The sequence below is a fragment of the Pieris brassicae genome, chromosome 5 (assembly GCF_905147105.1).
Source record: "Pieris brassicae chromosome 5, ilPieBrab1.1, whole genome shotgun sequence".
Lineage (NCBI taxonomy): Eukaryota > Metazoa > Arthropoda > Insecta > Lepidoptera > Pieridae > Pieris > Pieris brassicae.
In genome coordinates, this window is record NC_059669.1 from 6150813 (window position 1) to 6174578 (window position 23766).

The following is a 23766-nucleotide window of genomic DNA, read 5'->3' on the forward strand; positions in this document are numbered from 1 at the left end:
TTGACATTAAAGAGTAACTTCAAATTTATTGCAGTTTCTTAAGAGTCAATAAACTTTAGTAATGAATGGTCACACCAAATGGTTGTTTATGCATGCATGACCCAAAAATAAATAATCAGGTAATAAGTATACCTAACACAAGAGGACTGATTTAAACAACATTTAGGAGAACACCGTTTATTCTCAATAAAACAGAATATTATAATTTTTCACTAGCTTAAGTTAAAAAATGTAATCAATTAGTGGATTAGTAAATAATAAACTTCAACATTACTTTTAAATATTCTTGAGGCTTTTTATTGCTATGTTCTCTGTTAGGTACAATATTAATCCAGTCTGTTAGCTATTTTCCAATTTAAGTAGCACATTACAAAATAGCATTCAAAAATATTGTATGGAAATTAAGGTTGTTGTTCTGATACATAAACCTTTAATTCTACAAATTTACAGGGGTCTATGATAACTTTTTTGCTTTTTGATATAGTGTGTCCACAACTTTGCTCATGTGATGAATAGTTTCCAAGACTGTTTCATATGTTTTCTCTAAGGGGAATTCATCAAACACAATCAGAACACCCTCCCCTTGGTCTAAAATTCCATTAAGCTTTTTATCAAGGATCATTTGGGACAATTTTTTCTCTACTTGTACTATGGGTAAGCGGATACAACGTGCCACATGATCAACTTGGACACGCATGTAAGGCTCCACAATACGACAAAGATTTTGTTCCAACATGGTATCATAAAGGGCTCCAAGGTGAGCACGGACAACAGCATCTTCTTCTAACTCTGGTTTGTATGTCTTTAAGGCAGCCTGGAAGTCAGCAAGTGATCTCTTGAAAGAAGCAGTAGCAACTGCACGCATTGCTTCAATTTCCTTTCCTGCATATTTGAGAGCAGCTTTGCTACTACTTACAGTACCAACTTCATCAGCTTGATTCAGCATAATCTTGGACAACAACATGTATTTCAATGCTGTAAGGGCCTTAGGGCTATCAGCTCCATCATAGCCTTCAAATGCCTCATAAAAATAAGAATATGCTGTTTTAAAATCACGCTCATCAGCAGCATGTAGGATACCTGATTGAAGATCTAATGCTGCCTGCATTTTTGGCGGGCAATAGATAGCATTAGCTGTTGTTCGTGCTGACGTCAACGATGCTCGAGCTTTAGGCAAGTTACTTAGTGCATGGAACGTCTTACTCTCAAAAAGTAGTACTTCGAGAAGCAAATTCTTGTCATCTAACTTTTTAAGCTCTTTCAACAATGCAGTGGCTAAATCCAAAGCGTCTGTGTACATACCAGTATCAAAATACAGCGCGATTAATCGCGCCTCCAAGGACTGTCGTAGAAAGGTTCTGCGTTCCTCCTTTGCCCATTCTATACACTCTTTACAAAGCTGCACTTCAATACCAATACCTGCTTCTAAATCCAAGAAAAAATCTACTAAAGAGCGGACCAGTTTCGCAGCTTTGGCCTTACTAATAAGGCTTAGAAAAGGCCTCGTTGCTTTGATAAGTTCCGCCAACTCTTTAGCCTTTCCTTCTTTCTTGTATTTTTCACCAAGATTCAAAATTCCTTGTTCTTTAGCCCTTATGTTTTCTTCGTCATCTTCGGGTACCTCACCTGTGCTAACCATTTTGTCGGTCATGCGGACGTCTTCGTCTCTGTTCGACGAGGAGACGCGTGACCTCTCGAATAACATTGCTCCGGCCATTATGTGTATATTTATCACTAAAAACGTATTTATATGATGACACAACAACAGCTACACTTTTTCTTTGTAATTTTGTATATTCGCAAAGTCATCGACGACCTTTTCGGAAACAAATCGTAGACGCGTACGGAGTTGCCATATCAAACATAAATCATACGAATAATTTTGTTTAGTTTCTACCAACACTTAAACAAATACAATGTTATGTTTTTGAAATTATAGCGGCATATAAGGTCACTCTTTTAAATAGAACTTAAATTATTATTTAAAAATTAGTTAACTGTTATTATAACTGTTAACGATTGTATATGAACTTTTTTTATAAAGAAAAACAAATAAAAGTATAGACAACCAGCTTAAATCTACCATAAATTATATAAGCAGTTTTGAAAAGTCACTATTTTTTGTTGGATTATTGCTGCGTAATTATTTCTTGAATTAATTACGTAGACCTGTAAAAATGAATGACCAACGAAAAATGAAAGTTTTTTTGGATAAAGACGCCAGTGACAATTTTCTTTTTGATATTTCGAAAATATTGATGCAGTTTTATGAAACGCCAGTCATTTTTTTTACCAAGAATGATTACTCTGACAAAATATTTAATACTTTATGTTCTTTGCGGTCTGCTTTGCAAGGTGAAACTGATTCTCAGATTGTTGATATAATTGTTGATTTTCATTTAAATTGGCTTCATGCTATTAATGACATAGATCTATTTTACAAACGATTAAATGATCTTCCTAGAGAAGAAGTTTTTCAGGCGATAAGTTACACAATAGATGCTCTTGGGTTTCGTCTTAACTATTATCAAAAATATATGAATAAATGGAAACCATCGTTATCAAATGAACTACAGGCTAACCTCAATGCCGAAATAGAAATTGTGGAAGAAATGCATACAGAGATCACAAAAGTTCTCCTAGATAAACTAAAATGTTTCAGAAACTATTCTTGTGACATTGAATTTAAAGTTAAAGTTTCCAGTGCTGTAGAAGAATTATTAAACTGGATTGATAAAATTACCGATAGTCTAGCATCTGAACTTAGCAAATATATCAATATCCATGTACCTCATCTTAGTGTTGATTTAACAAAAACTTTACAACAAGTTATTGATGACTTACATAATTCGAATTCAGAAAGTGCTCAACGGATGTTAGAACATTTAAAAGAAAAAGGTAAAGAACTTGGTGCTATGATTCGGTCCACAACCAGCCACGACTTAGAAATATGTAAGGTGATTGAAAAGATAAATATTTTGGAAGATCGTATATCACGGTTAGAACTTGAACCTACATCAGCTGCAAGATTGGCTTTGGAAAACAAAAGAGATTATTTGGAGAAAAGGTTGAGCATGCTTGATAGTTTAAAAACAACACTAAAAAGTATGCAGCAGCTAACCGAAGTACACTTAGAGTCTGTACCTGATGATGAGCTGTGTGTCTGTAAAGATTTTTATGAGTTTAGAATTTTCAATCATGATTTGCAACCAGAAGATCGTGAACATTTGGTTACCGAGTTATGCTACCTTTGGGACTTGGCTGTTTTTGGTGAACGCAGCCATAAATCTATTATTTCTATTTTAAGTGCAGCTGATATTAAAGAAGAATATACCGATGAATTAGGAACATTTTACATAGATGAACACAGTAGAAAAATATATAAATTACCAGATGATGATACTCTTTACCAACCAAATGAAAAAAATGAACTCGTTCCATTAAGTGATGATACTGAACATATCTTTTTCTATGATGAATGTGGAAGATATTTTAGGGACCCTAAAACCAGGCAGAGGGTCTATAAAGCCTATCAAACTGCTAGTGAGTACATGATGGACAATACAGGTATTTTATTGAAAGTGAAAGAAGAACGCGATGGGATAACTTACTATTACGATAACTGTGGTCGCTATTATATTAACAGCGAAGGAAATCATATTTACCGTGACGAAGACTCGCTCAGTGAATATGAAAATGATGGTTTTGGAAACCTTGTGCGAATTCGAAGTCATGCGGATATGTTTGAATTATGTCCAAGCGATGCTAATGTTACTGAAGATTTTAAATATTTAAAACTAAATGTTGGCAAAGCTTTACGGGAATGTATTGCTGATGTAATGCTGCATCAACCAGCAGATCCTATTCAGTATTTATCAGATCGCCTTGTAAGATATAGAAAAAATATTGAACTACGCGAGAAACGTGCTTGTGAAAAAGAGGAATTAGACATAGAGCGAGAAATAAGAATTGCTGAAGAGCGTGCTGAGGCTGAACGAGCTGCAAGAGAAGCTGCACTACAAAGTCAAGGTGGTAGTGAAGCTAGCTATGATTCGAATCTTTATAAATACAATTCAATGCATCCAGCTGATCCAGACTCATTTGTTCAAAGTTCACATTAGAGCGTAATGTATATTTCTTATGAAGAGATTTGTTTTTGCTCTTTTATTTTGATTTGGTCTGATTTTAAATATACCTATTGAAAAAGAAGAAATGGAGGGATACTACTACTACTATATTAATGACACTATTATGTTAAATTAACCCTGTAGGAACCCTTCAGATGTTCCTCTTCTTCCGACCTATGTGATAATTTTCCGCCTGTCTAACAATACACTGGCCGGCCCGAAGGCTCCAGTGGCTGAGGTCTACAAATCCTAGTTATATAAATCCTTAGCCGCAGGATTAACTTTTTTAACACGTTTCAGGGTATGTCGTCATTGAAGTGATTGTAGTCGTAGATTATAGGTATCCCTACAATACCTATTTTGCTGTTTTGTTAAAAAAAATATATTATAAAAGTTTGTTTTTACTTTCAAATATTAACAGGATATTATGTCATCGAGTACAATTTACATTACATAAAGACAAAACTAAGGAATAATATATTGTTCTACCGGAATCTCATGGCAAATAGGAAAATGAAAATTTGTTGCTGGCAACACTGGGGAAATTGTATTAAATGTTCTCGTTACTGTTTAATTATTATTTATGTGTTTAATATTAACGAACATGTAGTATATTAGTTATTTGTTGGAAGAATGTTGTATATATCGGGTTCTTAAGGTGGGAAAATATGTCATGAAAAATAATTGTTGTATTTCTTGTTCTTCATCAAATGATAAATACAAAGAGATGGTTATTATAAAACGCTCTTCCAGCATTTCAATTATTATATCTTGATTGATGACATCGTTTTTCTTTACATGTTCACAACATTTTCTCCATACTTTTTAATTAATAATTTTATGTGTCTTGCAAGTCTATTCACATTTTGTTTTCGCTTCATTATACTCCAAATCATTTCTTTGGGATTCGATGTTTAATGATAAGGAGTCTTAAAACTTCATAACCGTCAAGTTATGAAGTTGTCAAGTCAAGTGGTCGTCAATTTGATTGGCATTTAATATAATATTCAAAACCAATCTCCTTAATTTATAACAATTAGAATGCTACTCAAACTATAGCATAGTCATTCATCATCATTATCATGTCTTATATACATCCCACCCACCCACTAACGAGTGATAGTTCCCTATTATTATTAATATTTTTTGTAACCTCTCTTCCTCTGTTTAAATCAATATCTTTCGCCGTATAGTAACCGAAAAGTAGTACTGGATAACCCCTATAAAAGAAGTCACAACTAATTATCTACTGAAGAAAAATATAAAATAAATTAAAAGTATCAAAACGAGTCAGTCCAATTTATCGGTCAACGCGATTAAAAATCAAAGATTGAGTTCAATTTACACCTTCTTCTTCCTTAATTTTACGATAAAAATTGAAAACAATATTTCTCGCTGGGGATCGAAGTAACTCTTTTGACATTTTCAGAAAAGCAACAAATTTGAAGAATATATAATAATATAAAACCTCATAATAATCATAAAAACTCAGCAGCGGTCAATAGATTCGTACTTTGATTTGACGAGTGAAATTTAACATATTATGATAATCTCATTTTTTTAATTTTTATTTTATGCCATGAGAGTCTGGTAGCCCTATACTACAGAAGACTTTACCTCAATACTATATTGATATTTTTATTTTAAATTGTTATCTGGATGATTGAAAGTATGTCTATTAAATTAATAAATTACTTTTTTTACACGTGCAAGGCCCCTGGTGTTGCAATTTTGATCCATAAATGTATTTTTATTTAATTACAATAAAGGTTAAAAGTGTTATCTTTAGTATAAATATTATTAATTGAAGCTTATTTTAATAAACTGTACTTAATATTCCACCTTATCAACATATTCCACATTTGACAAATACCTGAATTTTCTACTAAAAACCATCACAATTACAATATCTTTCACGATTTATTATGTGTGGTAACAAATATTATAAAGTGACAACTGTTGTCATTATGACTTGTCCGCCATATTGTGACTACCGAAGTTGAGTTTTAATTTTATTTCATGTGCAGTGCTTGAGGATAGGACGACCCTTGTTTTTTAATAAGATTTCAGTAATAACGATTAAGCAATACAATTAAATCTTATGATAAGTACTTAGATAAATGTATTTTAGCGCTTGGAATGAGGTGATAGTAATAAAAAAAACAGTGTCTTCAGTATTGTGCCTACGTACTTCCTACAATGATTAAACTTTTGGGGCAAGGCTCTTCTGTATTTTATGTAAATTAGCATGGATAAGATTGGAGTGACGTATTCGTGGTTAAATATAATCATTGTGAGAATTGTAGGAGTGCAGTCAAGTCCTACAATTCAAGAGTGGTGAACTCGTACAACGTAAATAAACTTAATGGAAGTGAAGATCTAGTTGAGAAACAGGATGCCACCAAGACCGCCACCTCCACCCGGTCCTCCTCCACCTCCAGGCCCTCCACCTCTTCCAATCTTTGGAAGTTCGAAAGCTTCAGGCTCGGTTGATGACCGCAGTGCATTACTAAGTTCAATAAGACAAGGCGCAAAGTTAAAAAAGACTGTTACAGTAGATAAAAGTGGACCACATATTCCTGGTAAAGTGTCTAATAGTGTTTCCAATAATGCATCAACAGTTGGGAATGGAGTTAAAAGTAGTGGGATGACAAATGGTGGTGCTATGCCGGGTCTAGGTGGACTTTTTGCAGGAGGCATGCCTAAATTAAGACCTACTGGAAAAGGATTTACTAATAGTGGAAGTAAGTTTATATATCTGGTAAATATATGCATATGATCAAAATCTCTGTAGCTTGCTTTTACCAAGGCAATATTATCACTTAAGCAAGTATTTCAAATAATATGATGTATGTAATGTTACTTCTTTACTTTATCAATATTTATATTTTAAAAATTTTGCTATTACATAGTTTTCTTTAAATGTATTGTATGTACTTGTTAAGTACTTCAATCACTTACTTATCAGTATAAACTGATTGGCTTATCTTTTGATAAAGAAATTTTATTAAAACTATTCTTTACTTATTAATTCTTTTTCATTTTGTAAAATTTTGCCTTTTTGTGGATTAAGGGATATTTATGTTTTTAATTTCGTATTAATTTAGTTTCATAAGGTGCTATGATCTAAGGAAATTGTAAATATTTAATTACTAATAACAAGAGATCAGAGTAACTATAGGATTTAATTTAAGATTATGTTATCTGATTATTGTCACAACATGTTTGTTTTGTTAAATTTTGTTGAAAGTACTTCCATATAATTCCTATTTTAATAAAACATACAGCTTTAAAACAAGAGCTGCCTACTAAAAATAAATGACAACAATTACTCATGGAAACACATAATGCTGTTTCTTAAAAATGTGTTGCTCCTTTTATTAAATTTTGAAAGTAAGGTTGATTTTTTAATTGATTAATTGTTTTAGGCACAACTCCAAATGGTCAAGTAAGCAGTAGTGGTAGTTCATCACCTCGTTTTCCACAACATAAGTCACCAGAAAAGTCAAGATCATTTGGATCCCCTGGAGGGAACTTAGTTGCAGCCCTTTCTGAAGCACTTGCATCACGAGAGTCATCAAAAGATGTTCGAGAGTCACCCAGAGATCAGGCACCGTCTAGACCAGGAGTTAGGAGGCAGCCCAGTGAGGCTAAAACTAGAGGACCCCCACCAGATCCCCCGGTACAGAGGAACCCCATGCCTTTGGTGAGATATTTTCTCTTTATTAATAAACATGATATGATTTACCTAAAAAAGCAATGTCTTGTTGAAATTTCTATATAATATATCTATATTTACCTAATGATCCCAGCTTTATTTAAATTTATCAGGCACAGAAGGCTGACTACTTTCCCTAAGTATTGTAATAGTCATGAAACATACAGAAATCAAAGTACAAGACCTTAGCCTTATAGTTGTAGCACTACTTTTTTTATTCATAAAAGTGTACAAAGGCCTATTTAGTTGATTGTTTTCTAATATAATTAACATAGAATTATCATTAACAATCCTGATTATTGAAATAACTAAACATTATTTTCATTAATGTCCACAATATTAATGTGATCCATGCATTACATAATTGTTTCCATGTGAAGCAATTATTGACATATTATTGCTTAAGTTGACTAAGTGCACCCATAACTATGATGACTCATACTATGACTATTTTTCCATATATATCAAGACATTAAAAGATGTTTGATGACTGAACTGAACTTCGTAATGCCTTAGGCTAAATAAATGTGTAGTAAAATCCTATGTTAGCATTATTTTAATGAAGTATTTCATAATAAGACTGAAACAATTAACTACTTGGGTAGTACTATCTTAACCGTGAGTTAAAAAAGGGTGTTCTCTTTAAAGAAAGTGTATCCGGTAAAACGGTTGATTGAACGGTTTCCAGGAATGATGTATAACTAAATGGCGGAATTCAGTGACCAATTTTTTTTTTAAAACAGAATACAATAAACACGTACGAGCTTAAAAGTTTCATAGGGTTAAATTTTTATTGTATCTGATAAGCTGCCCTTTGTATGAAAACGATTAACCTAGATTAATTATATGTCGGGTTTAATTTAACTGAGGACGCCAGTCACTTTTAAAAACGTAACCTACTTTTCGCTCTTTAGACTGAAGATAATTGCCGAATAATACTATTAAATTAATTTTAATAAAACAAAATCTGGACAATGGGTTGTACGTATTTAAATAATTTAAGTCCGATTTATAAGCAAAAATAGAAATGTTATATTTTACGTCTGTCTTAGTGGAAAAGGCACATATCATAATACCTGGATTGCCATGGCTCGTTTACTACATAGCAACGATTATTTCAGGTTGACGGTTATCTATAAAAATATAAATAATCTAATATATAGAAATTAAAAACGAACAAGATTATCCCATATGTTTGTCCAGGCATGAGTGTTCTGTTAAAATAATCAAGGCGTGTGGTAAAATAGCCGTCCAAATATCGCGTGTGGGTGGGGTTTGTTTTGTAATAAGATTATTTATATTCTGATAATGTTAGCTGCGCTTGCGATCGTTTCGCAACGCATGCGTATAGTTTAAATTGATTTTGAATTTGAGAAATTAACCTTGGGGCATATCCTTGACTTTCATGTAGCTGACTGTTAATTATTTCATTAAATATTATGAACAATTATTAGTGTTAGGAAATTGATATAGAAAAATAACAAATATTTCATATACTCGTAAAGCTGTTAAATATAATAATCGAATTAAAGTACATACGCGACGTAATTAATTTAGTTTGAAATTTTTGTAATTTAATTGAGGTATGCAATTTATGTGTGTGATTAGACAATTTTATTCTCTATAACCAAAACCTTGCACTAAAGAAAAACAATTTGTTTTATCTTGTGTATACCTATTTTGAAACTTCACTCGTAGATCGCTGAAGCCACTCCAATTATCTTTATGCTCGTTAGTCCGAATCTCATACGACTTCTTGATCATGCTGTAGAATATTTATTTTTTGGAACATTTATCGCGATAATTTAAACCCTAATTAACTTAGGGATTAGATCTAAAATATCTTAATAAATTAAGATTTAATTGCTACTGGATGTATTCACAAATATTACTTACGTAAGTTTTTTAAAATTGGAAAGGTCATTTCGACGACAAGAACTCTGTATAAAAATTTCACTTAATGATTTATTATATTTAAATCTACTTGACTTCCCGTAAATAGAATAGAAATGCTCTACTTTTATCTGTTTCCAAACACTGCTGAAACATTTTCAAGCTTTTGTTATTAGTAATTTTAACTGTAGCCATAAAAACCTGAAAAGCAGAGAAGTTCTAAAAATATGCTTTTAAAATGAGAACTGTAGTGTTATTGTTACACATGTAATAATAATTTTAATTACCGCTATCATGTTTATCACAATGTCGATTTAATACAACTGATAAAGAGGCTTCTGGTCTATCAAGTTTATCGAACGGCTGTTATAAAATATTTATACGGTCTTTAATAAATATGTTTCAATAAACTTTTTCCGTTCGTATATTTTCAATAGCATTAGAAAAAAAAGTTGTTATGTAAGAATTGAAGAACTAAAATATCTAGAATATACAATTTCAATACTCAAACTAGAACAGCCCTTAAGTCTAGACTCGACTCGGAATTATTTATGTAAGATGTCGCCTCCTTTAAACTCCGATATAACTACAGAGGGATTTCACAAAAAAGGTACAATTTTTTAATAGAAAACCGAAGAGGCTTCTTCAAAGAAAAGGGTCAATTTGTCTGACACATGAAATATAATTTCAACGACTTGAAAAAAGCCAATTCGCAAAATTGTACAATTAATTGAATAAAAACTGAATCTTAAAAATAGGATACACCTTGGTGTACTTCAAATTGATTTTATTTTCTGTTTTGTCAAATGTTAGATCCGAAATTAAGTCTAATTAGTTATGTGGTAAAAAACGATTAGGGCGGTGTTAAATATTTGTAGTCACTCGCCACTTCTATACATCAAAAATAAAATATTTCTATCACTACTTACACTATACACTACGAATTATTTAATAAAACTGTTCCCATTTGGTGTCAGGGTTGCGGGTGATTGTTTTTCAGGACGTGTGTAATTGACCCCGTTTCTCGATCCCCTTGCATGTGAAATTTAGGCTAGCGTCGATATCATTAAGAACACCGTTTTATGTTGTTTCTGATGGCGAAGAGAATATTTTTAATATTGAATATATTGTAGTATAAGAGCCATACAATGCACTCTTCTTTAGCTGCACAACTTCCTCCACTCCTTGTCTTCGGCAAGCCTCTGCGCCTATGATGATAAGACCTGCCATGGCCTTCACATGATGGGTCTACCGCTCTCCTCTCCTAAATCTATCTATCTATAATAATAACGCATTCTTAAATCAATTTATTTTAGTATGTAACAATATATGTACAGTACAATAATGTTACACAAGATATTAAATAGCCTACATCAGTGCGTATTGGCGTGCGCTATTATTAATAACAACATACGACGATATAAAGCTCAAAACAAAGCCATCGAATGTCTCTATAGCTTATATGTCCGGGAAATAACGTTATCTCTGTCCTAAGTAGGACAAGACTTAAATAATTGTCGACAGACACAGAATCTCTCTCTCCCTCCAGTCGGTAGCTCATGTCTGACCGCCGTGGTCAGCAAGGAAATATCTGGTACGGTCAATCAGTTTCCACTGGGTTCTGTCCAACGCCCCTCTTATTACAGTATACAGTTTTGTGGACAATGAGTCTTTCACTGATAGGTTCATTGGTGAACGCCTACGTGATCTTTTGCCTTCTAAGTTACCAACCACTATCAGTTTCTACAAGCTGGCATCGCCTGTGCACATAAACAAGCATAGTTCTATACTATAAAACCAAGTAAGATTTATGAGCGCCTATCATAGATAAGATTGGCAATGATAAGCCAGTTTGCTTCGATTAAGAGATGTTTGCGGTCAAATACTTCCTCATACTATTTTACTTTTTCATAAAATTATTATCGGATATAAAGAGAATAAGTCTATTAATTCAAATTTATTATTAAGCTTGTGGCTATAAGCGTTTTCTACAAAATGGCTAAAGAAAGTTTTTCGTACTTGTGAGAGTGATCATCGTTTAATGTGTATTTATATTGAATTCTATATATTTAATTGTGCATTATAGACAACAATTTTTGAATCTCCAAAATAAGACGTAAACTGTGAAAGTGTTATTTTCAAAAATAAAGGCTCCAACCAAATGTTGGTTAGGTCAAAGTTTAGAAAATAAATTTAAAACGAAATCATATTTTATACAAGTATACGAACTTTCCTCCTTAAAGAATTATTTATTGTTTTCGTCCAGTTAAATTAAATCCCTACAGGAAACCTAAGTATACACTTATTGGTTACAGCTCAATTTATTTTAAATTATATCATATGTATGCGTATCCAATTAACAACACAATAGCATTGTACATTTTTGGTATCAGACTTCTATACAAGTATGTTTAATCCATAACAAGAAATCCTTGTACTATATAAACCAAAATAGTTAGAAAAAATATAGACCTCTCTAATAACACTTGTAAAAGTTTCTCTAGTTTCAGCACATATAAAGACGCGATTTATGGTAAATGATAATAATTTATTTGCAAGAATATGATATAAAAATATTATGGCGGTACAATCTAAACTTCACATAGTGGAATTACATCAGAGATTGCATTACATTGTCGATCATATCGTAATAGTCGATTATAATATTCGTTTATAAAAGTAAATCCAAATACCACCGTTTTGCAGATTTAAAATAACACTTATTATTCCAACTTCTTATACGACTGCAAATAAAGAAAATAATAAGTCATTAGAAAATTACACGTCCAAACCATTGTTTCAACATACAATGACAAATCTCATCCCACAATATAAAATCAATGGTTTTTAACATCGCCTATCGTTCCGACCATCCTTGGTACTCAAGGGTAGTACTTCTGTTTGAAAGTCGCAGAAGTAATTGGAGGAAAACAAAACGAGAGAAAACAAAATTAATTTTGTTTAGAATGCCAGTTGACTATTCGAAAACTTAGGACAGTTTCATGTTTCATATCGTACAATTTGTGTAACTATTTACCATACAATAACTTGGTCTTTAAAACATACTTTTAGACGGAAATACTATAGGTTTAAAATACGACTCGTTTGGAGGGCAGCAACCTGTTAGTAATCGGATTGACATTTATCGCGACTTTGGCAGGGTGAAGGTTAATCTTTTATTGTCGCATAGATTATAGAGAATATCAATTGAAATTTATTATTTAAATTTATTTTGCCCTTTCAATGTTACATTAGTACAAAACGATAATATATTAAAGACACCGAGACATGTCTACCAGAAATGGTGACTGTAAACGGTCTTGTTCGTAAACCCTCTTATAAGTCATAATAGTGCTTTGTTATATATTTTTATTTTAGAAGTGATAGGATAATTATGTTTATATTAAAGAAATCAATAGATAACAAAAGGACTTCACGTTTTAACTAAAATGTTACTATTCTAACTCGATGCCATCTTAAAATTCTGGAGATGAGAATGGTTTTTGTTACGAGCGTATATTTAAATTATTCTATTTATAATACGTGCGTGGGTATGATTCCCTATCTTTATTTATTTAAATTGGAATATGTGGGAGATTGTTTAAAAGTAAAACCCATACTAATCTTTATTTGGAGTGCTTGGGAGATAAGTAATTCTTAAAGCTTTTGCTATGCAAACCTATATGTTGAAATGCCATATTTAATACTTCGAGGTTCTCTTCAAATCTTACAATCATCATATATTCTATATAGTCTAATTGTCAAAACTTCATATATGGGGAAAACACAATTAATAATTCTACTGTGATTTCCTGTTCATTTTGTGGTGAAGATTTGTCTCAGTCCAAATACCACAAAGATAATACATTTATACTGCAGTTTCCTGCAAATAATAATTAAATTTGTGGTTCAGTTAATAACTAAACCGTAGTACTCAAACAACAATCATTGCACTTTTTATACAATTTTTTAAATAGACAATATGTGTTGCAAATAGCGAACGCCCTAGATTCGTTAGGTGTCATATGGCATTTTAGAAAATTTCACTTAAAAACATAGATGTTTGATTATTCGATATACCTCAAGGTCTACCATAAGGTCAGAAACTGTCCGGTATGAATCACCATTATCAGTTTTCCCTTCGAGCCTTATGTTTATGTGATTACTTAGTCATCCGTGACTCAGAATGTGTCATTTACACCGCAAATGATATTGGCACATGTGTACGATTGTTTTCTAATGGTAATCATGCGGTTGGCTGTAGATCATTTACCACTTTTTGCCCAATAGGCAAGGGAAAGTTCGACGATGTAAGTAAGGTAGGTAGAGACAGGCAAATTTCATTGAATTATTAAGCCGTGATGTTCTTATAACTGCTTCCGTTATTTATAAATATAGATGTTGACGAATTCAGAAATACAATTATACTATATGTTTATACAATTATACTATACTTATATATATTACTTAATAACTTAATAATTATCTTTTTTTATACTGTACTGCCAGGTCTTTCAAAATAATGGGAGGTAAATCTGTGTATTATGTAAAAGCGTCGATTTCCTTGAAACATTCATCCAATTCGAGATTTTCTAATCTTGTCTGTTTTTGTATACATATGTCAAAGCAGACACAGGAGTTATTCCAATTCAGTCCAATTAGTAACCCTCTGTTGGGGCATGGGGAATTTCATTTCCGCGTCCGTCCATCGATCGTTTGTCAATGGTGTTCCGCTTTCTGAGACTACAAATTAGACGCAATTATTGTTTTGCTAGTAATCTTACCAAGGATATCAAAATGCATTAAAAACTAAGCCCGAAGCAAATGTAATTTACATGAAAAAGTTATCATTCGGATGTCAGGCGCTAAGCCTGTTAATCACCTTACTTCAAACATATGTAGTATCAATATTAATAGTCCAAATACTGTTTCTATTATATAAGGTTTTAAAATCTTTCTGTTTCTATTTTAAATTACATAAAAAGATTGTAGCTTATGAAATATATTTGGTCCTTATTCCTCGCACATTAAAAACCTGGCAATAGGTATTTTAAGTATAATTAATTAGTCTGGCCATAAATAGTGTTACAATTATACATGTAGCCTATTAGAGACGTACTAGTAATTTATGAACTGATATTTAAATAACTAAGATTTTTTGTACAATTGAGCAACATTTTAACAAACAATATGACGGTAATTATGGTCAAAGCTCCGAGGAAGCTTTCCAATAATCGACAGAGTGCAACGAGGGCACTTTCCGACTTCAGTGATGGTTTGGTGGGGTATTAGCTATGAAGGAGTGACTGAGCCATACTTTTATGAAAAAGTATCAAAAGACAGCGCCGGGTCATAAAGCTTGGTCTACGCAGTTTTGGTTGGAAACGAACGTTTCGGACTTCAAAGCTGAAGACTGGCCTTCGTCTAGTTCCGATCATAATCCGCTGAGTTATGATTTATGGTCAGTTTTGGACAGTATGGCTTGCTCTAAACGCCATGATAATTTGGAGTCCCTAACACAATCCGTTCGATTGGCAGTGAAGAATTTACCCATGGATAGAGTGCGTGCTTCTAGTGATATCTGGCCTCAACGCTTAAAGGACTGTATTGCAGCCAATGGAGACGACATCGAATAAGCTTTTTATATTTTTAATGTTTTTATATTTATGTATTAAACTAATACACTGTACAAGTAGTAAATCTTATTGATTACTTGTTTTTTAACTTTGTTTCAGTATTTATGGCTAGACTAGGTATGATACTTACGCTGAAATTCTAATAGCGATACCAACAGCGATCGAGCTCCCAATAATGAGTTTTTGTTCCGCGCGGTCACAAGGTCGAACATCGAACTTGCGTACAATAACGTCGGAATTACTGTCGCTATTGGAAATCAGACTATGTTCTGGTTTTCCTATATTACATATAGTGGTATAAATAGCTTCAAAGTCATTGGGTAATAGATTAACACGTAGGTACGCAAGCTATTTACTTAAGAATTCAAAAATTTGTTACAACAATTCAAGACAGTAAAAAACGTATTTCGTTGCTGAGGCTCACTATATATCTAGGTTATTATCCCTATTGGTGTCTTATAAATTATCTCTAATGGTACCCACCATTAGAGATAATTTAATGGAAAACTATGAGTACGATCGCTACAGCCATAGTATATTTATTATGTTTTTATATCTTATTGTATGGTACAACTATTAATAGGGTAGAGCGGGCCACCTATTTTATATAATGTTGTCGTGTTAAACTGTTTTGTGTGTTTATTTCTATTCAACTTTATGTTAAACCAAAATATCACTTATTTAGATAACATAATGTACGTCTACAAAAACATCTTAATTTGCATTTACTACCGGCTCGGGCGTGGGTAGAGAACGATAACTGGTTAGAAATAACTCTTACGCTACTCTTTTATATCACCAATATTTTTGTTTAACAACATGCTTAACAGTGTACCGTAATAATAAACTTAATAATTGGCCTGCATAGTTTGCGCAACAAAAGGAAAATGTAGTAATAGTAGGATTAATAGTAATTAGTAGGTATTTTTGTAATACTACACAGCTTCCGACAATATTGTAATGAATGTAACGAGCAGGATATTCCTTAATAAGGGCCAACCTTGTTTTGTTTTAGCCGTGTTTAAAAAGCTGGGGTTCTCATACTACGTTTTTATAGACTCGATAGACAATTTTTTTCTTATGTCAAATGTTTGGGTTATTATTATTTGCATTCATAGTAACATTTTCATATAAATTTAATATTCTTAGTCATACTACCATCGACGTGAAACCATATTTTAATATAGGATGGAAATATAGAGATTATTTTATTCGATGAATGTAACAAACAATTAAATTAATTTCATACTTTTAAATTACAGAGTACATCAGACTCGGTTCTAACTACGGGTGTGACGGAGCGAGTGAGTTCCGAGCAGAATTTGCCTCCTCATGTCGCCTCCACGCTGCATCGCAATAGGAGCTCGTTGCACTCGGGCTCGCAGACGTCTTTGGGTAAGAATGCATTTTCATGTTTTTCAATAACATAAGAAATATCCTGGCTAACGTCAGTGTAACAATAAATTTGAAAGCATCATAAGTGTGCCCACGACTTTAAGTAGTCTTCGAGATTTTAATAATATTGTAAGTCCTTGCGTGTTTGACATATGGGAAAGATTAGCACTAATTCTGGACTGTGAATTTTACTCTAAGTATTATAGACCTATTACAGAGATATTTGTAATACGAAAGACAACGATGGTGGGTTTAGTTTCATCGTAATGTCTGATTGTGTCGTGAATTGCACTTGCTTGCTTGCACCAATGAAACACGCTTGTTTCGTCTTTTGTTTAACATACTCTTTCGCGTAGATTTCGTTTTATTTACGGCTTGACACATCTTTAGTAAAGTTAATCCACTTGCAGTTATAAACAAAGCGATTTTAATACGGTGAATAACTCTTCTTTAAAATTAGTTTATGCAGTTATTTTTCGTGAAACTAATAATACCTGAATACATACTTTAACGAATTCGATCGCAAATTCCAGGTGGTTCTATGTCTTCGCTTACAACAGCGCCCCCGGCAGCCACGCCGGCGTCTTCGCTGTCCACCTCGGATCTCTCAGAGCGGCCCAGAGTCAGCCATGGGAAGCCCAACTTGGCTCCCAAACCGCCGACCAACCAACCCGACAGGCCTTCACCTCCGCCTAAAAAGCTCCTTGTTAATGGAAAATTGGCTGCCAGGGCGCAGAGTATGAGAGTGCCTAGGTTAGTTAATTTGGAATACTATTACTTTAAGATATCGAGTTAATTATGGGCCTTTTGTATAGAATATCTGCAATTATTTTATTCTCTGTCCTAAAATTTGGTATAAAAGTAATTTTTAAATATTTATCAATTACCAGGAGTGACTGAATCATACATACATATATATATAGACAGTACAGTCCTTATTAAAATATCTATATTTATTTATATATTAACACTTCGTTACACTACAATAAAAAATCACTCAAATCAATCAAAATCACAGGCAAGCACAGCACTGTGAGTAAATAAAGAAAAAATGTATTAAGTAAGTAAATAAATTAAGTAAATGTATTAGGCAAGTAGTGCAAAAATACATCTTATACACAGTTATTAATACAGAACTATATCTTTAGATGTTAATTAAAAGTTAAAGTATTCATTGCCCCAGGTCGCCTCCGGTGTCCCCGCCGTCCCCTCCGGGACTGTCTCGGCCTCCGCAGCCGCCCCCAGCGCCCCATAACCCGCCAATTGCATCCAAAAACAATGCATCGCACTTTGGTAAGATATAAAATTAGATTGTATATCATAAATACTAAGACAACACATACTTGTTTATTGTATTATTATAGTTCACTGGTTTGAGATGTGATGAGCATAATCAGTATCATTGCAGTATATCACAAACATTTCATAAAAGAAAAACTTGGTTGTGATGGAGAGTTAAGTTCTCGTCCGTTCTCACCCTTGATTTGAGGCATTTAATTATAATAATAATTTATTGCAAGAATATGGTACAAAAAGGTGGTACAATAGTAATTACGCATATTCTTCCATACAATGGCGCGCAAATTGGTCTTTGAAGGAGTTTTACATTTTACATTATTAGTCATATTAAAAGCATTATTATTTAATAACGCACATATAAGAAAAAATTACAACCTCTGGAATCTCGACGCCTGCTTAGAGTGTAGGCTTACACTGCTCTACAATTAAGAGATAAGATCTGTCACTCTACTTCATTGCGATTTCAATATGTTTTGATTCTATTTACTTTCTATGCGATTCTACTTTCCGTAATTGCGGTTTCTATGTTTTAAACTTTCACCAGGTACCCTGCGAGCACCTCGCGGTCTGCGCCCACCCGGGGTTTGTCCCCCTCCGCCGCCGGGTGCTCCGCCGCCTCCCCCCGGAGCACCGCCGCCGCCCCCTGCCCGAGGGGCTTCGCTGGCGCAACCTCCGCCGCCCCCGCCTCATTATAGGCTGAACGTAAGTAATTTATGTGAATTCTCTATATGGGCTTTTTTAAATAAATTTCTATCTATTTGTTATAAATACATATGCTATTTTTAGATAGGAACCCTTTTTAAGTAAAAAAATAAAGTTAGTAAAAACGAAAACTGTAAGTTATATCGAAAATGGTGAGGCTAAGGAGTCCTAGTTTTATTATCACTTTAGTAAGAAACCAATATTACATGATAAAATAAGGAAATTCCATTAATTTAAACAGTTTATTTTACTACATCAGAACGATTATAAATAAAAATATACCTTTACCTTTCAAGCTTACACTAATTTGTAACAACAGTGTGTATTGTCAAAATGTAGTTCTCTAAAACCCATGAATCATATTCATGACTAAAATTCCAGAGCACAAACGAAGAACCCCACGCGCCTGCACCGCCCGTCCGTGGTTCGTCGATACGCGAACGCGCGGCCGAATTTGACGCTCGCTTCGCAGCCTTATTCCACCCGATGACGTCATTCCCCGATCCGCCGCCTTTCCTACGCGTTACGAAAGGCTATTGCAGTGCCTCTGCGCAGGGTAAGTACGCCTAGAGCGAGTCAATGGGATAGTAGCGCGTAGACTAAAATTCTGAGATTATTTAACCCGGTGGTAGGCTGAAGTTTTTCGCCCATACCAGAGCCAGAAACAGATAAATCTCTCCCTGTATCGACTGGTTGTCAGTTGGAAGAGGTATATCACACTGATGAATAAGTAGTCAGAGGAATAAATAGTGTTCTGCACCCTTAGATGTCAAAATGTTTCATATGACAGTTATACTTAACTTGTTGGACAAAATATGTTTTGAAGGGTACCAAAAACCCAATATAGCTACCGTTTTGATTTATACACTGTAAAGTTTTAAGCTAAGTTTGCTTGGGTAAAAACTAAGGGTGATATTAAGTCATAAAGTCTTTGCAATTGGGCAAACCAAGTACGAAGAAAGGATTTTCCAATAAGAATAATAGTTTATGAAGTTTATGTATATATACATCTACATAGACTTTCTCCCCATGTTTAATTGTTTCATATAAGTTTGACATATGTATGTGTACCACAGTACGAACTGCTGTTATTATATGAACAAACAAATTGAATAATATTTTCCATTTGGATCTTTATTTCTTTTGTGTAAAATTTATGTTTTATCAATTTCTAAACATTTCCATATTATAGTTTAATACAGTTTTCTTTTGGCAGCTTTAAATTTTTTGAATGCTTTAAAAATTTATTTTTTACAAATTATGACGCTTTTTGTAATTTATATTTTTTTTTGTAATAATTACCCTTATAAAATTAATTGTTTAAATTTTGATTCTTGACTGAAAATATTTTAATGAAAGAGCGAAACGCACATAATATTGCTCTTTAGTCATAATGTATACAATTAAAATATGTAAATAAGTTGTTTATGTGCAAGGTACAATTGAATTTGGCATAATAATTTTAGAAGTATGAACCAAATTGTATAAGGGAATGTCTATTTTGTCTATGCTCCTCTTTACAATTGCATGTAAGTGCATGTCGTCTATGTCCAAATTTGTGTATCGTGAAACTCTTCCCGTCCAAAAAGCATTTATCTTTAAAAATTTCACGCTTATCCACTTTCTCTTCTCACCGGTTCGGGAACCATTTCATGTTCCACCAGCATTCTTCGTTCCCGTAAAACCAAATTTGTATTTACATAAGAAATTAGCTGATTAAGTGTAAATGTTGTTGTTTATGCCGACGGGCAACTCTTGAATCGTTAGCAAAAAAAATTTATTACCAAAATTCTACCATATCGTACGAAATATTTTAGGTATATTGAGTCATAGTAATATAATAGTATTTTTGCATTTTTCTTTGTTTAAAGATCATATTCACGTAGATTATAAACGTGTTTCGAATTATTATTAAGTTACAAAGTTCGCATTAAAAACGGTGCTATTTTGGTTTTTTAATGGCGTATTTCTACTTATATATTTTGTAGACTTGATTTGCATGAATATGTTCTTTTCTACGCACGTAGATGTATGTGTAGATTAAATTTGTTACTAGTGAGGTGCCATTATTGCGAACGTAATGCCTGCTTGGAAAATTATATGAAAAGCAATCTCTCGGTTGCCGGCAAGTGCTTCCAATTGGAAAAATTCATGTCACTTTTCCTAACATTTTTGCAAGGGACGGCCGAGAGATTAAGGCTTTACTGGTATGTGATACGGATGTAAAATGCTTAATATTTAAATTTATATTTTTGAACAATAAAACAGTTAATATTTTACAGCGTTGTCGAGTATTTCATTGTTAAACCTAACACTGTGTTGTCCCGAGCTTTTGTATTGTTTAAATTGCATTTTTTACAGGTTATTATTATTAGTTAAGATGTTGTATAATATTCGACGAAGTCAAATTACTATTTTAGAACAGTGTTGTCATTATGGGTTATCATTGTCATCATTCATCAAGTTAATTCCTAGAAGAAATGGGTATTCCTGTTGGGAAAGTATTTGGAATTGTTTAGTTTTTAGTTTCGTAATAATTTTGTTGTTTAAATATGGGGTATATTTCTAAATAATACTCTATTATGTTAATAGTGCATTGATCTATTGAACGAGCATGAATGGGTAAGTTCAGTTTCAGTAATTAGCATGGCATGAATTTTGCACGTTATACTATATAATCAACACTAATAATATTTTTAACTTATGTATTGTATACGCGTTATTCGACGTATAATCAAACCTTAAAAAAATATGGCCTTTACTTTCATACAAAACTAACCATCATAACATCATTGAATTGCATCGCACGACTTTACATTAAATTGATTGCCGAATGCATTTAATGTATATACACGTCGCTACAGAATGTACCAGTGACGAATATTAATTAACAAGTGTTTGTCAACAGTGAGTAAGGCTCAGGCGCCGCCGCCCCCGCTGAAGGTGCCCCTCGAGGGCTGGACGGGCACGTCGAGCGCCTGCTAGCGACCGCCGGGGGCTCTTGCCCCCGTCACCTACACGCGCTCGGCCACCACGGCACACCTTGTCCCAGACGCACATCCCGCTCACGCCCTGCTCTCAGTAGCTCACGCGTTACTTTTCCCGGCCGACAAATACGCAACAAAAGCAAAGGAAACCGACTTGTCCCTCCCGATAGACGACGTCGCGATGCCCGCTGATGACGTCAGCGACCTCCGGGACGTCGTGGACGCGATCAATCGACTCTGCGAAAACATGAAGACTAGTTATGACGAAGAAGAACCCGAGTCGGTACCCCCAGATGAGGTAGTGGTCCGACGAGTCGAGACCTACGTCGCTGAGAAATGGAGCGACTCTGTTGTCGAGGAGGTGTCCGATACGAATCAGCTCGTGACAGTTTGTGAACCGTTAAGCGAATATTACACGGCCTCGTCGGAAGTGTCTCTACTCTCTGATGAAATGTGCCAACCGGATAAGGAAAAGGTTGACCGAAATTACGCCTCGTCTGAAGTATCTTTACTGTCGGATGAGTTGGCCCAATTTGAAGATTCGGATAAGGAAAGGGACGATAGGAACAGTGTAATGGCCGGTCACGTGGCCGCTATGAGAGAGAGGTTCGAGAGTATGACGCGAACCAGCACTCCGTGTCCGGATATTTTGCGATCCGCTTCACCCGGCTTCGACATATTCTTCAGGAACATAACCCCTTCGCCCGATCAATTAGACAAATTATAGATGACACAGGTTAGAGGCGAATAGTAGGTGGCAATTGAATTTACATTTCTAAATTTTAGTAACCTATATTGTAGTAATGGTGTAGGTCGAAAGCAATGTTTTAGCTAAAGATGGTGCCCTCACATACACAATTCTACATTAACTTTTTCTTACCAGCCTAGTCATCATTACAATATACATGTGGAATCTGAAAAAAATTGGTGCCAAGGGTTCTAAATGTACATTGTAAATACGGTATTTTTTAGAAAGGGTTGTGATATATTTACTTCAACTACTTAATACCATCGACCATACATATCGATTAGACGTAGAGCTGGCAATATTTAAAGGAACTAGTACATATTTTGATTAACCTCATATTCTGTCGTATTGTGATTTGGGAAAGCTCAAACTTTGTAGCATTTACTATACGAAAATTGTACAATTAGAGAAAAATAAGTTATCAGACCAAAAAGCGTTTAGCTTCGTTCTAGCGTTTACTGTATTTACATACTTTGGACAGTGTTGCCATATTATATTAGTGAAATAGATGATAGCGATTCGTTGACAAATTTAATTTTTATAGCGTCCTTTGTTTTATGACATCTGTTGTGAATTTTTACCAAGTTTAAATCAGTTACGTGTTGGTTTGACGGTGATACTAGTTAGATTTTATATTACGTATAGTTACGGGGCATTGGTATTATCTTGCAAATTAGTGTAGTTCTTGTATTATAACGTTACACATACAAGACCTTTACGATTCAATATATGGCTTTATTATGTACCAAGGACTTTTTATTTATGTACCCTTAAGTATTATTACCATGGTATTCTCAAAAGCATTGTAAATCTCGACTCTTCGATAGTTCTACTATATTGGGTAAAAGCCTAAATAATGGGTGGATTTGTTTTTAATGGAAACAACATTTTTCTTACAATATTATTAGAAATATTAAAAGTTACTCTTTCAGATTTTAACAGCGACTTAATGTTCGCTTTCATTTAATAATTAGCATAGTAACAACGGAGTCGATGAGAATTTTGACTTCCAATTTTAAGTAGTACCATTATAGATTAAGAATTTTGTTCTATGTAAATATTGGTACAACATATCTACGAAATGTTAATGACTACCAAGTTACTTGTATCTATGTCGAATTTATTTGAATCTTCCCTAAATGGCTTAGTAACTTAAGCGTTTACTTTCTACCGTACGTCAAAGTATTGACATTGACATATGAGAGTCATAGCTCGAGTTGTCACGACGCCACACCGTTATTTATTTAGGCATGTAAATAAA

At 33.7% G+C, this 23766-nt stretch overlaps 4 protein-coding genes across 4 annotated transcripts; 3 read left to right on the plus strand and 1 right to left on the minus strand.

Moving 5' to 3' along the window:
* Positions 1-161: 161 nt before the first annotated feature.
* LOC123710201 (26S proteasome non-ATPase regulatory subunit 11) lies at positions 162-1852 on the minus strand. The gene has a single exon (XM_045661958.1). The coding sequence runs from the start codon at positions 1715-1717 to the stop codon at positions 455-457; it is 1263 nt and encodes a 420-aa protein (XP_045517914.1). The 5' UTR covers positions 1718-1852; the 3' UTR covers positions 162-454.
* Positions 1853-2124: 272 nt separating this feature from the next.
* On the plus strand, positions 2125-5002 carry LOC123710449. Its single transcript, XM_045662328.1, has one exon. It carries the CDS (start codon positions 2178-2180, stop codon positions 4119-4121), a length of 1944 nt encoding a protein of 647 aa, XP_045518284.1. The 5' UTR covers positions 2125-2177; the 3' UTR covers positions 4122-5002.
* Positions 5003-6111: 1109 nt separating this feature from the next.
* On the plus strand, positions 6112-21813 carry LOC123709380 (WAS/WASL-interacting protein family member 2-like). Its single transcript, XM_045660677.1, has 8 exons — positions 6112-6871; positions 7556-7833; positions 16637-16769; positions 17303-17522; positions 17953-18062; positions 18613-18770; positions 19152-19326; positions 21679-21813. Exons 1-8 carry the CDS (start codon positions 6523-6525, stop codon positions 21753-21755), a joined length of 1500 nt encoding a protein of 499 aa, XP_045516633.1. The 5' UTR covers positions 6112-6522; the 3' UTR covers positions 21756-21813.
* A 115-nt stretch (positions 21814-21928) lies between these two features.
* LOC123709381 lies at positions 21929-23250 on the plus strand. The gene has a single exon (XM_045660678.1). The coding sequence runs from the start codon at positions 21939-21941 to the stop codon at positions 22482-22484; it is 546 nt and encodes a 181-aa protein (XP_045516634.1). The 5' UTR covers positions 21929-21938; the 3' UTR covers positions 22485-23250.
* The last annotated feature ends 516 nt before the right edge of the window (positions 23251-23766 follow it).

Coding starts and splice junctions, on each gene's coding strand:
- LOC123709380 (XM_045660677.1), top strand. CDS start 6,523: ATGCCACCAAGACCGCCACCTCCACCCGGTCCTCCTCCACCTCCAGGC. Junction 7,834..16,636: donor AGAGGAACCCCATGCCTTTG/GTGAGATATTTT, acceptor TTTAAATTACAG/AGTACATCAGACTCGGTTCT. Junction 18,063..18,612: donor AAACAATGCATCGCACTTTG/GTAAGATATAAA, acceptor AACTTTCACCAG/GTACCCTGCGAGCACCTCGC.
- LOC123709381 (XM_045660678.1), top strand. CDS start 21,939: ATGCCCGCTGATGACGTCAGCGACCTCCGGGACGTCGTGGACGCGATC.
- LOC123710201 (XM_045661958.1), bottom strand. CDS start 1,717: ATGGCCGGAGCAATGTTATTCGAGAGGTCACGCGTCTCCTCGTCGAAC.
- LOC123710449 (XM_045662328.1), top strand. CDS start 2,178: ATGAATGACCAACGAAAAATGAAAGTTTTTTTGGATAAAGACGCCAGT.